Source organism: Ylistrum balloti, unplaced genomic scaffold (genome assembly GCF_031769215.1).
Source record: "Ylistrum balloti isolate Yb309-2 unplaced genomic scaffold, AGI_CSIRO_Ybal_v1 Utg370554, whole genome shotgun sequence".
In the NCBI taxonomy this organism is placed as follows: Eukaryota; Metazoa; Mollusca; class Bivalvia; order Pectinida; family Pectinidae; genus Ylistrum; species Ylistrum balloti.
Window position 1 is genome coordinate 1,482,943 of NW_026782349.1, and position 15,049 is coordinate 1,497,991.

Sequence of the window (15,049 nt, forward strand, 5' to 3'; positions counted from 1 at the left end):
AACCCGTACCACCTCACCCAAATTACCATGGTAATTTCCAAGGCAACATTGAGGTTCAAGGACAAATACACTGTAAACCAGGATTAATTAGTAAGCTGTTCATGGACACCAAAGTCAATTTACATGTGACAGTTATTCCCTAGAGAGTAAACTTACAGGATCTAGACGTAGGCTAGCTATATACCAGTATTCCCAGCATATTTCATCAAAACTTCAGATAACATTTTAACATTAAAGTAAATGAAAATAAATCCTTATCAAAATTTTAACATAAATTGAAACAGTAACACATTTCTATAATGACAATTTTTTTGCCATATTCATGTATTAATGTAAGGACTTGAGCCAGCGTTTCTCTATTTTACTAGTCTAAAGTCACAAAAAAAAACCCTGTTAAGAGTAGATATCAATATTGTGTTCAAGTCAGATCTCTCATTTCACTTCTGACTCTTGCTACAAGAGTCAACTACAGAGGTGATGAAAAACTGAGAGATCTGATTTTAATCAGATGGGTGATATAAAACCCTGGTTTGATATCCAACACTAAAATAACAATGTCCTCTGTTACATGCATTATAACAAAATCTATTTTCAAATTCATTAATGACAAGAAGTATAAACATCATGAGTACACATCTATAACAGTTATTGACCCTTCAGTGATCACCTAATACACAGATCTGTACCCATTCATACATGATAACTTTGTATATGTATCTAACCTATAACAAACACAAAATCATGTATGGTACTCAATATACCCTTGTGTTTCCATGTATGTAAAACATATAACATACCATAGATGAATGGCTTTTTGTGTAGTGTATAACCTGAATTATTGTATAAAAACAATTTTTGTAACTATGGATAAACCACAAAAATTAAATGCAATAAACAAGATTTCAGATGAAAAAAATATGTGTAGAGTTTCCACAAATATTTTCACCATTTAAATGATGTCTGAGGTTAAATTCAAAAAAGGAAATATCCACTACCATTTCCTGTTCAACTGTAGTTTAGTTACAGGAGACCGTTGGTCCAAAATCTTGGTGTAAATAGTCATGAACTTCAAATTTGGGAATCAATATCATCATTCACTCACAGACCCACACACCCATCCTCATCCACATCCTCATACAAATAAAACCTCAAAAGTTCATTTAATAAAATAATGAAACATGTAGTTTCCACCTATGTCTATCTCTTTTAACAATCTTAATGATAAGATATTTGAACATTTCTTTGCAGAAATAAATGATAAGCTTTACCTGCCAAATCCAAAATGGCCACTTGGAAGCCATTTTGTTTATTGAATCAGCCCCAAAATCACACGGGCACAACTAGGGACCAAGGGGAACCTACATATGCAATTTGAGAAGGATCCATCTAAAACTTCTCAAGAAATAGCGATAACAAAATCTGCCGGACAGGTGAACCATGGACCACGTATGCAGAACGATTTGAAAAGAACACCAGGTGGGCTAAAAAGAACAGCCGGTTATTCAATATAATGGAGATAATCACTCATTGGGAAATAAGGAATGTACGAAACTTGTCTTGTACATTAAAAAGGACACAGTGACTGTATACCTCATATAAATTTAGATGTCAAAACTTATTGACTGATGAAATCTCATTTTTGTCAAGTTTATACCAGTTCTCATCTTATCTCTTTTTACTAAATCCACTGAGAACAAGACGGTCTAGGAAGAGTTTATATTGAACTCTGTATAACCCGAAATCTTGACATCAAATCATTATATACCTATGATATTGCTACATTCTCTTTTATCATTTTTCCAAATTTTCATGAAAATATCATTTATCTGTGACTTTATATCAAATATTACAGACATGTATGATGGGTTGGACTGGGCATCGACTGTACATAATATATATATGGTAGCCATATGAATGAAATATTGTCACATAATACCACGGATCATAGCTATATGTACATACTTAAAGACCTAGTCACTGCCTCTGGCCTTAAGCTTGCTGTCAAAGGAGATAAGAACAGTGTTATGGCACAGTGGTGAATCTTAGACATGTAAAATAACATGACTAAAAGATGATATCTCCATTATCTTTTTGGTACAGCAATGGACAAGCATTTTCTAGTCTTCAGTTTCACTTCAAAGGAAGGAACTTTAAAAGAGACCACAGCGATTTAGTATACAGAACACTGTGTTAAATGGTAAAGTCAACATCTTGCTTAACAATAAAATGCACCAACAATCAATAAAACAACAAATCACAGTAATCATCAAATATTGCACTCTCAAAAATCAACCATATTTACAATATTGCAGCAGATCTTTGGACAACAGTTAAATTTGTCATAACAAGTCAAAACTTTCAACCTTACATGATGTCTACAGATACAATCAAAGTTGACATTATACAGACTTTATATCAGTCTGATAAACTATCATGATTTATACAATTAAAAAAATTCATATGCGCAATTTGTGGATATAATCTATACTAAATTAATCTATTTAATCTGTATCTAATGATATTTCCCTATATCTCCTGAAATCCATCTGTATCTACTGATATCTACCTAGATCTACTAATATCTACCTAGACCTACTGACACCCTAGTAGATCGAATATCTACCGAGATCTACTGATATCTACCTAGATCTACTGATATCCACCTATATCTACTGATATCTACCTAGATTTACGGATATCTACCTAGATCTACTGATATATACCTAGATCTACTGATATCCACCTAGATCTACTGATATCCACCTATATCTACTGATATCTACCTAGATTTACTGATATCCACCTAGATCTACTGATATCCACCTATATCTACTGATATCTACCTGTATCTACTGATATATACCTAGATTTACTGATATCTACCTGGATCTACTGATATCTATCTAGATTTACTGATATCCTTCTAGATCTACTGATATCTACCTAAATCTACTGATATCCATCTAGATCTACCGATATTTACATAGATCTACTGATATCTACTGAGATCTACTGATATCCATCCATACCTACTGATATCTACCTAGACCTACTGATATCCTCCTAGATCTACTGATATCTACCTAGTTTTACTGATATCTACTGAGATCTACTGATATCTACCTAGATCTACTGATATCTACCAAGATCTACTGATATCTACCAAGATTTACTAATGTCTATACTTACTGATATCAACCTACTGATATCCATCTATATCTTCTGATATCCCTGTATATATTGCTGTTCTGTAGAAATATCAATAAATGCAGAATTATCAATAAATGCTGTTATTTCATGGGATGGCAGATTGGCTTGACTCCTTACTCTGAATGATTGAATTAGACATTATCATTTGTTGACATTATATCCCAGACACATACAGATACACAAATATTGCAATTAAATATACTACATAAAGGGACAAAGGAGACAAAATGTAAGCTTTATGTTTTAGATAATGACACAGTGTCGTGCAAACAGATCAATATCACTGTTTAAAATTAAGTAACGTACAGCTTCGAATGATGTTCACATTCCTATATTTCAGTATTTTATATCAAAATAATATTAAAATTTCCTTTAATCTACTGAAAAATACTTCCATCAGCATATAAAATCTATTATATCTTGATACTCGTCATTCATATTTCTAAGAGAAAAAACATTATATGATTTAAATAAAAGATGTTCTAAACCTATTTCAAATCAAATAGACTACTTTTGGAGGCACTCAGAAAACTTTATAGAAATGTTTAATTCTCTGTAATGAAAATAAATTAAAGTGGAAAGTTAAATGTCAATCGTAATTGCTGATGGGACCAGTACTGGACTGATACAGAATAACTTGTAGTAGTAAAACTCTACTTAAATATGTAAAATGGAATAAAAAATATCCAATTTGACACTTCCATTTCATTGTGAATTACAAATTTTCTCCCTTTCTCCAATAAAACTTATGTAATCAAGAATCTAAATTGTCTGTCTTTCTCAGCTAAAATAATGTAATTAAAAGAGTCTAAATTGTCTTCCCTTCTCACATACCAGTAACAACAGAAAAGTCTAAAATGTCCAGACTTTGCACACATTAGTACATTATTAAAATGCATTGTCTCTCTTTCACACACACTACTAATTGACAGACAGACAGAATTGTCTCTTACTTCTCAAATGACCCACATTTTCTGAAAGACTTGATTCTTATAAATATATATACCTAATAATAGCTGTATTAAATATGAGACATTTATCAAGATATCTGAATCTTTTTGATGGCTGTTGGTAGCTCTACGGCACTGACTGTGAGGGGCCACATCCCTCCAATAATGCCAGCCTGAACAGAAACACCCATAGCTACTGCTAACTCTGGATCGACTGATGTATTAGGATCCTTATTGAAAAAGTCACGTATAAGCTCTCGTACTTTTGGTATTCTAGTGGATCCTCCTACCAGGACTATTTCATCCACCTCATCTTTGGGAAGTTCTATAGTTTTCAAAACTGTCTGAATTGGAACAAGAATTTTAGCAAATAAATCCCGATTTAATTTCTCAAATTCAGATCTGGTTATAGTTGCTGTATAAACAACATCTTGTCCGAATGATTTCAGAGGAATGGTCACTTTAGTGCTTTCTAGACTGGTCAGGCTAATCTTGATGTTTTCCACACTGAGTCGAACACTCTGTAGATCCTCACGGTGAGTTAGCTGGCGGTTATACTGGGAGGATATACTGTCAAGTATATGATTAAACAACCTCAAGTTGAAGTCCTGTCCTCCCAGATGGTTGTTACCTGTAAATCAAAGCAGATTTTAGTAAACATGCTTGTGCTAGAGTTGTTTCCCCTTTGGCGATCTTATAGTATAATGTTTTCGAAAGCTTTTCAATTGATGAGGTAGTTATGTGGAGGTTTTTTATTGAAAATGGGAAAGTATTTTTTCATCTGAAAACTGCAGTCATACTGTTATCCAATGTAGAAAAATACAAAGCTGTAATATCATATTTTTACACTGACATGAGGCTAAGGCATGTCACAGCACCTCCATGACAGAACTTGGAAAATTAAACAATGTATTTTTTTCCTAAACTTAATTTTATAGGTGAAATATGTCTTTCAATGAAAATCTAAAAAAAAACCCTAAAAACCTCACTACTTTTTTTTTATCAAAGAAAGAAGATGTTAAAAAGTTCTATACGGATCAAAATGTTGATGACTTTAATTTTATTTTCTTCTTCATGTAATTCACAACAGCCCAAATATTTAAGAAGTATTGTGACTTAATTTTAACCAATAACCAGAACTTGAAGACATTGGTTTAAGTCTTAAATTTTAGTCACTTTAGTGTGACCTTTACCAGTCTGTTAAAAGGCACATAGATTAAGTGATATCTAACAGTCTGTGCATAGCCCATACCTGCCATGGCCTGAGTGAGGAACATCCCTCCTTGGACATTGAGGAGGGACACATCCAATGTTCCTCCCCCTAGATCTACCACCATAACATTCTGTAGGCTTGGCTTGGTGTGCAGACCATATGCTAAGGCAGCTGCAGTTGGTTCATTGATCACTCTGAACACCTCTAGTCCTACAATATAAACATACATTTCTGATAACTAGGAGCACTGCAGATCTTTATATAGACCAACACTGGATTTACACTAAACTCGCTTAGAGTGCACTAATCATACTGTCAAAGAGCAATGTACTGAATGTGAAACTTTAATTTGAAGTATTTTTCATGAATGCTGCTTTCCATACAAAATGTTCACTTAGACCTAATTGTTATACTTCAACCAATTATTTAAAAATGAAAATCTCAAAATGAAATATGTCAAAGGATCTTTGAAAGTACTGAATGCCAAGATAAGAATGTAGTCTTAGGTTCAGATCACAACTCTACCTGTGAAGTTCTGGTATAGTCTGTAGTACAATGTTTATATAATGCCTCTGACTTGTAAAATTTGAGATCACAAGCCTACCTGAGTAGAACTGGCATTGTTTGTAATACAAGGTATTTATAATGACCCTGACTTGTGATACTTTGGATCACAACCCTACTTGTGTAGAAGTAGTAAAGTCTTTAATACAAGGTATTTATAATGACCCTGACTTGTGATATTTTGGATCACAACCCTACTTGTGTAGAAGTAGTAAAGTCTTTAATACAAGGTATTTATAATGACCCTGACTTGTGATACTTTGGATCACAACCCTACTTGTGTAGAACTTGTATCTGGTACAGTTTATGTACTTATTTTAACATAAGCTTAATTTCAGAACTTTTTGCGCTATTTTTGCAATGCGTTTTCATGTACCGTGCTAAAATTCAAAATTTTAAACCAGGTATGTCTCTATACAAAATGCAGTTCTAACAGTAATCTGACCATAACTACCGGTACTAGACCATTCTATTGACAAAAGGGTGTTAACAATCAAACACAGGTAAAAGCTGTTATTCGTGCGTGTCTCTGAAGTCTCAATTTGATCTCTGAAACTCAGATTTCTGGAATTGAACCCTTCTGGATGTGATAATTTATATCTGTGCTAATAAATCATAACCTACTTTTTTAGGGTTTGCACTAAAATAAGTATATTACAGTGTAATCTGATTACTAATCTTTATAATGACAGGTATCACCATTAATCATAGACATTTCCTCTTTTAATAGATCCTCACCAGTCAAGCTTGCAGCTTTCCTTGTGTAATTTCTCTGTAATGTATTGAACTCAGCCGGGACAGACATCACCACTTTTGTTACTGGAGCACTAAGGTTCGCCTCCGCTGTAGATTTTAGCTTGTCAATAATCACTGACCCTATCTCCTCTGGGCGTAAACGCAACTCTGTGTTGTTCACGGATAAAACAAACTGTACCATACCAGTTCTGTCAGATAAAATCTGTATCAATAAAAAGATATCAATTATTGGTTTATAAGTGAAATTTAGTCTTTTTTGAATTTATGGCTGGACATTGGTAACATATGCCAAACCCCTTATGGAAGGGGTATGTAAACCATTTCATAAGTAATCCTTACCTTAAACGGGTAACGTTGCTGTGCTTGTGATAACTCCTCTTCTGTTATTACTTTGCCAATGAAGCGCTTTGCATCATAAATAGTATTTTTAGGGTTATTTTCAGCTTGAGCGACTGCATCATAACCAACTAGAACACCTCTGTCAGTGAAGGCAACTACGCTGGGAATACATTGATGACCGTCCTGAACTTCTAGAATATCCACCTTACCAGTTACTGCATGGTAAACACCTACACACGAGTAGGTCGTCCCTATGGAGAAACACGCCTGCATTAAAAATCTTGTACATGCAACAAGTCTGAAAAATGCAACTGACCAATTTGTGATTTAACTTGTAACATTCAAAGTATTGGAGATGTTGAAATCATAACACATTTATGGTGCAACAGCTAGCCTTGGGGACTGACAAAATACATAAAACAAAACAAGCTTCAGGATAGTGGGTTTATCATAGGACATGGAAATAGTAGTATTAGATTTTACATAGGGTTATTACCAGACATGGACCTATTGCCCAATTAAAGACTTATTCAAGTTATACCTTAAAACTGTGTAGGATAACACATGCCAGAGATGTGACGATATAATAATATTTTAAACAAAATATTCAAATCACAATAAAATTGCATTAACTGTTTTGAATGTTTGTGTTTTGTTTTAAAATAAATTTAACAAACAGAGAAAATTGTTTATTGTATACATATAGGATTAAATACACAGTAACTTTCAATCAGACTTTCTCTCTGCATTTTTTGCTAAACGACATCAGAATACCTGTGTAACTTACCCAGGTCAATTCCCACAATCTTTGGTGTGGGAGGAGGCAGGTAATGTTGTGCAAAATAACCAGCCATAAAAATCGCCATTATGGCAGTACCTGTAACAGTGAAAAAGAATTTTAGTCAAAAATTAAAGCCTTTGGCTTGTAAAACTCTCTAGCCAAGCAAATCTAGACCTAACCTTAACTAAATGCATGTATTATGTATAAGTTTACAATTTTATGTCTCCCTATATAGCCTGATGCCCGGCTTGCAGTTTTATTTACATTTCAAATTTCAAGTTATGCCCAGTAAAATCAAGATTTCTAAATCAGTACAAATCTACGAAAAAATTATATTCATAATTATAATTAATTACAATATAAATATAAATATAAAAAAAAAAATATAAAAAATATAAACCAGAGTATCAGTGAAACTGATGACAAAGGGTAATAATTTTGAATTTGGTATACTGTACATTCTCTTTACATGATCAATGTATACAACAGGTGTTATGATCCAAATTTTAGTGCAAGTAATGCTAAGCTCATGACACAAAATTTTAACTAAGGGCAATAACTCTGTAATGAGGGGTCATGGACCCAGACTGCACCTTGCTTTTGTATTACTCATGTACACATCATGATTCACTATCCAGACAATGTAATGTTCCTGACAAAAAATATTAACAAAGGGTAATAAGTAAATGAGGGGTCAAGTGCCCTGAATTTGGTACAGAGCATATTTTCTTTGTATGATCAACGAATGCACTAACTTTCATGATCCTTGCTTATTTGTAGGCAAAGTTATGTTCCAGATACAAAAGGACGGATGAACAGATTGACGGACATGATGGAAATTATATGCTTCCACAACCATTTTTGGGCAGCATGAAAATACCTCTACTTTTCTGCTTGTTCCATTTCTGTTGCGTTAACAAAAAGATAGCTATTGCTCATTGCCTGATATACAGGAAGAAATGTTTTTCCTCATATTCAGTTGAAACATTTCCCCTATTGTTAATATTTCAAAGGACACAGATGTACATTGTGCATGTTTATGTTCAGACCATGAGGTTTATAATTGCATATTTAAGCTAAGTTTGAGTAAACTAAAGATCTGCAAATGTAGTAATTAAGTAATTAATTAGTTACTCAAAAGCAGGATCATCTGATATAGAAACGTGTAGTATTCTTCTAAGCATTTGCAACAAGAACACATTGTTGGCCAAAATGAAATGTGTTCATACTATAAGATTTACTTTTTAAAAAGCAACCATTTATACAACAGTGTTTTTCTACTGATACCACTGATTTGCTGATAATATTAAGTTACAGAGGTGCTTTATTAGCATACAGTGCTAAGAAGAACACATATATTACATAAAATCATCATTTGAATGGAAATGACATTTTGCTGAAATTAAAAAAGTAAAATCTGTCAATCATGGTCCGAAAATAGTGACTGTCTATGATTATGTGTGTTCAAGCTTTTATTGTTTGATACTTTTTTCTCAAATAAGCAATATATCTTGGTATTCTTTTTTGTAACATAAACTATTTCAATAAAGTTCTCTTTTTTTATCTGTTGGTCTACAACTTGCTAGTTAATTCAAATCAGAAATGAGTCATCAAAAGTGATAATTTTTTTGAAACATTCTTATAAGTAAGATGCGCATGCTTGGACTTTTTAACCAAAAATTGCCAAAGGGTGTAGCCTATTATTCATGGCCGATTTTTATTCATTTGATTGACGACAACAAAACACTAGCATCTAAGGATGGATTGATGGAATATTTAATCGTATCTGGGAGGATGATGAAAAATGTATTAGAAAAAATACACTAATTTTCCAAAGGAATATATGCTCGTTTTTTATGGTGGATGGATTTGATCACAGTACACTTTACTTTTTATTATTCTGATTGCTTGACATGTTACAGTAACCTACAGTAACCAAAAGCATCTGCTTGTGAAGTCAAAAGTCCACATGATAAAAATGGGTGAATCTAATGAGTGTCCTAAGAGAAATGAGTGTCCTGTGTGTGTCCTGGGACATTTTCCGCATCCAGCAGTTCATTAATTGAGATTTTTTGATAATTCTTTTTATATCATACAAAGAATCATCTTTATTGACCGACTTTAAACTACTGAAATGCACCGTTGAACACTATAGAGCTACAATGTTGGAGTGAATGTCTTTCTAGCTTTTCGCATGCAAAGCAATTCGTTAATGATGATCTTTTAATGATTTTTGGGTATTACAAATGCAAACCTCTAAACCAGTACTTGCAAGACTTCATTTCATTCATTCCAGGAGGAGAGGTGACAGAGGCTGATCAATCTGAGACAAAATTCTTCCAGAAATGAAATTCATGGAGCATCCAAAAGTGAAAGACATGGAGCATAGATGTTCAGCACCTTCCCATTGCTAATGTTAATCCAAATTACTGACAACATTTTCACTTTCCAGACTTTGCTTGTATTGCTTTTAATTTTTATTAACTATAAAGATCATTTCACACAAATGAATTAAAATAATTCTATTGCTCAAATACCTGTTGTATAATGCCAACCAATATCAGGATGTCACAACATATACACAAGAACACAAACTGTCAACATCAAAATAACTGTGATTGATCACATACTGTAGTGCACCAAATTTTCTTTATTTCTTGAAACATTAACCAGTTAACCAAATTTGATTGTTTTTGAAGATCTTGATACTTTCATCCGAGAATTTTGTTGCGGCATGTAAGCTTTGTCACCAAACAAACACATAAATGGATTGAAATGGGTCTATCATATTTATTATTATGAAAAAACTGACCGGTAAAACACCATTATTTTTCTAAGAAATATCCACAGATACGACCTCAAATTCGCTCATCTTAAATTATCGCCATTCTGATTGACCGGCTGAAAATTATTGAAATGCGCTGTTGAATTTAATGTGCAGCGCGCACACTTACACTATACTGAGCTATCACGTAGGAGAGAGTGTCATGCGAGGTGTTCACGCGCCCGTCAATTCGTTAATAAAGATGTTACAACATTTATTTTTGTATTATACAATTGACAACCATGTATAACAAAGGATATTCGCAATTATTTCATACAGGTCAATACAGATGATATAGAAAATATATGTAAAATATATTGGCTAGCGCGATACCGCGATCGACAAATGATAATGTCACTGACAACATGTCTGGGTAACTTTCCTGTTCACGAGATTCATTCGGCGTGATCAGGTTTAGACCAACAATTATGATTCCAACAACTAATCCTGATAACTGTCTGAATTAACATACATACCAATAATAATAAATGTCGCTCCCATGTCATGTGTCGCAGTCTAAACTTGTCTGAAATGAAAAGTTGTTCTTCCCATATGCTCAACCAATCTGCTGTCAAATGTACCGGAAATCAACGTGTATTACTGAATCACGCAAACGCTTTAAAATGAGTCGGAAACGGCGGCGGACCGGATACAAATACATATGATATTTTCTTAAGAAAGAAGAAGAAGGAAAAAACACGTTCTAATTAATAGCTACCAGTTTGTAATATATATTTATACAAAGGAAACTAATAGGAAAAAACATGTTGGAAACTAGAAATTGTCATAGACAATTTTGACATTTTTTCACTTATTTTGGCCTGCAATTAAAGGCAATGCCTGCAATACATCGGCACTCTGTATGGAATCAAAGTACAAAAGGAATCAAGAGTAAAAGATCAAAGCACTGAGCGTACTGTTTTCCAAAATAATGTGTATAACGTTAATTTTGAACTGTACCGAAAAAAAAAAACAGAAGATGAATTTTTGGAAAACATTACTTTTGTAATCAATAGTAAGTGTTCACAGTACAACTGGAGGTTTTGAAAAAAATTTCGCAATTGTTTACCTCTAAAAATATTAAATTGAATTCTTAGGATTTTTGTTACATGATTGACGCCTGAGACCTTGAAGATGGGTAAAGGTCATTTATATTATCATACTCGATTGACCATTATGTTTGCACGCTATAAATGTGAAATATCAAGTCCTCAGGCTTCACAGAACTCAAGAAGATTGTAAACGTTTGATGGTCCATATAACACTTAATGGAAACATTGGCCCCTATGGAAAACCGGAAGTTTGCCTTTTGTGGAAGTTTTGCTTATACCATTCAAAAGCAAGTCTCCGCAGATAGTTGTTGACCAAATCACGTAACTGTATTCTTCTTAAAAAGAAAGAAAACGCCATTTAATGCTATTGATGTAATTGACCCCTGTGATCTTGAAAGTACGCCATGGTCATCCATATTAACAACAGTTATGGGTAATTATATCAACTTTATATGTATTAGATATCAAGTCTATAGGCCTTTCCATTGTAGCGACACATAGTTTCCGAGTTATTGCTGTTTTTCGAATTTCTGATAAATTGATCATGGCGGCCATTTTGGATTTTTGACCTACTTAAAAATGCGGCGTTTATATGTTCAGATGTACTTCCATAACATACTATATAGGTTGCGTGTTTATCCCTTATAATTTAAATTCGGAAGAAGAAGAACAAGAAGAAACATAACAAACACAATAGGTCTATTCAACTTTTGGTGAAAACCCGAATAATTAAAAAAAAAAAAAAAGAAAAAAAAAGATGAGCTTTGAAATTTCAAAATTTTATATTTATTATCTGCCGGAATGTGTAAAAAGTAACTCCCTCCACCTCGTTGACACATGGTTTCATCATAGCACAAATAATCATAGAAATGGAATGACATATTGCAGTGCCGTTTTAATTGTAATTCGTTTAAGTGATAAATGATCATTCGATCCAAGAACTTTGCAGCTGAGAGCAGGGATCTTACCACTGTGCTACCGTTACGTTATTGATTGTAGAGTTTGCTTTCAAAAAGGAAAATTGAACCCTGTTTGTCTGTGTTAAACAGAATTTACACTGGAATTTTAACTCAATGGACAATCGCCCAGTGTCTTTCGATCACTTTTGATTTACCTTAGTTGCCTCTTGGCCTTCAAAATTGTAGCCCCTTAATAACACTGACGAGAGGAACAAGCGCGAAACTGTTGTGTAGATTAATTCATTAGTTGGCTCTACTGTATCTAACTTTTATGGCTTTCTTTTGGAGCAGACATACGCCCTGCATCCAATCTTTTCTGTATATGCTATGTATGTTCCATAAAGTCGTCTGTTTGGGCATAAACTCATTTGCATATACAGTACAATTCAATTTAACTAATAAAACGAACCTGTCAAGAGGTATTCATGTTTAAAATAACAAATTATGTAGCAATATTTTCACGAAAAAAACTGAAACAGACAACAAAGTAATTAGCCGTGACTTTTACATAATCACATTGCATTACTACAAAAGTCCGCATTTCAAACCTGAAACTTCAGAATTTTCTCCGACTAGCGACACTATGTAAGTCGAAGTGTTTGAAATAACCATGCAGTATTCACACATAGGTAACGGTGTTCTCAGCCCATCGAATGGATCTCGATAGGAGCAACTATACGGGCACATTTTCTTGCCAGGCCTCATTTTAAAGCGATTCAGCTCGCAGCCCACAAGGAGCGAACGTTCTATATGTGGAATATACCATTATAATGACAGGAATCACATTGGACGTCCGACACCTGTGTTTGTACATGGTAGTGTTTTAGATCTCGCCGAACTTTCACTACCTTGTTGCTCTTTGACACAGTTATGGTACTAGAAATTATATATAATATGAATTTTTACGAAACTGGTTTTTTCCGTCGTGCTTGAAATCGGTAGGTGTTTTTGTATCTTAAAGTTTCTGGTTTTTTTTTTTTTATGTTTCACGTCCTTTACCGACTTCAGTCTCTTTATTGTATGTTTTGTCTTTAAACACTGAGGAGTGTATCTTCGTAATGAAGGGCGACAGGAATTTGAGATAGGTTCAGATAAATAGTTTCTCTGTTCAAGTACATAATGCTTCCTTGTCAGTATCTGTTACCACGCAATTCTATGGGGTGCCATCACAGTGTCATAGCTGGGGTAGGGGTAAGTCGGGATGGTGACCTTTTCTAGCAATACACATGATCAATGTGCTTTTATATCATGGTCGCCAACGTTATTCAAAAGTCTTTACATTGACCAATGTGGCATTGATAGTAGGTCAAGGTCATTCAAGATCTTGAGCCGAGTCTCACCTCTTAATGGAATTAACAAGTATCAGTTATTGGAAATTGACCATGTAAACAGTACATGCCAATCATCTGAACAAGAAACCCAATGGACCTTAACACTCAGTTGAGTTAATACACACCAATCATTAGAATAGGCCTAAGAGACCTTAACACTCAGTTGAGTTCATATGATCACAGTTAATTTTGAGACAAAATGCAATAAATATGCTTAAAAGTTATTTAAACATATTAAACATGATGAAATTTACCCCTCCTTTCTGATAAGGTAAAACCCTCAACCGACGAAATTTGTAATGATAAAGCACCTAAGAGCACTTGACATTTTTGGATTTAAGCTCCACCCTTCAGGCGCCAGGTTTAGGGTCTGCATCTTCACTTTCATTCCATCTTAATACTGAGAGAAAACTTTACAATCAAGATTAAATTATTTCTCATTAAAAAAAAGATTACGCAAAAAAAAAAAAAGAGTAATTTTCACACTAAACCGCAGTAAAATTTACAACTTTCTTTAATGGAAACGGCACACACAGGGGTAAAAAATAATCATTATTATTATTTTGATACAGCATCTGTGATTTTTTGTTAGTTTTTAATTCTTCAGTAAATCAGTCTGGAGAACGTTTTTGAAATTTACGCAAATTTCTCACTTTGGTCAATGCCCTTCATTTGGAGTCATACGTCTGATAATATGGTTAATGATTGGTAAAGGGAATTTGCTGCTGCTGCAAAAAAAATAATATTGAAATCACTCCAGGTTTTTTCTTAAGAAGTCAGAAATAGGAAAACGTTAAAGGGCAATGGATAAAAAATGCCACTGCCACTGAGGTTAACTCAACAGATCTTACAAACCAGATGCAGTGTTATTTTCCAGCAAGAATACATTGATGATGTTGGAACTGACTATGTCCCTAGAGATGAGGTGTGAAACAGCTGTCATGAATGGAAGATGACCAGGTATATATAGATATATATATATATATATATAGAGAGAGAGAGAGAGATTGGGGAATGTGGTAGAACAGGGCATCACCATGACTTTGGAGGCAGAAGTCAGAAATGTGAAA

At 33.8% G+C, this 15,049-nt stretch overlaps 1 protein-coding gene across 1 annotated transcript; it reads right to left on the minus strand.

The window, feature by feature from the left end:
- Positions 1-3,913: 3,913 nt before the first annotated feature.
- LOC132556184 (heat shock 70 kDa protein 13-like) lies at positions 3,914-11,196 on the minus strand. The gene is made up of 6 exons (XM_060220574.1): positions 11,114-11,196; positions 7,820-7,909; positions 7,033-7,283; positions 6,676-6,895; positions 5,413-5,583; positions 3,914-4,791 (listed from the first exon to the last, which is right to left on the minus strand). Exons 1-6 carry the CDS (start codon positions 11,136-11,138, stop codon positions 4,250-4,252), a joined length of 1,299 nt encoding a protein of 432 aa, XP_060076557.1. The 5' UTR covers positions 11,139-11,196; the 3' UTR covers positions 3,914-4,249.
- Positions 11,197-15,049: the final 3,853 nt, after the last annotated feature.

Bases quoted from the DNA above. Each gene is read 5' to 3' on its own strand.
- LOC132556184 (XM_060220574.1), bottom strand. From the start codon at position 11,138: ATGGGAGCGACATTTATTATTATTG. The intron at 6,896-7,032 runs GTAAGGATTACT...TTATTGATACAG, and splicing joins AGCAACGTTACCCGTTTAAG to ATTTTATCTGACAGAACTGG. The intron at 4,792-5,412 runs GTATGGGCTATG...TTTGATTTACAG, and splicing joins CCTCACTCAGGCCATGGCAG to GTAACAACCATCTGGGAGGA.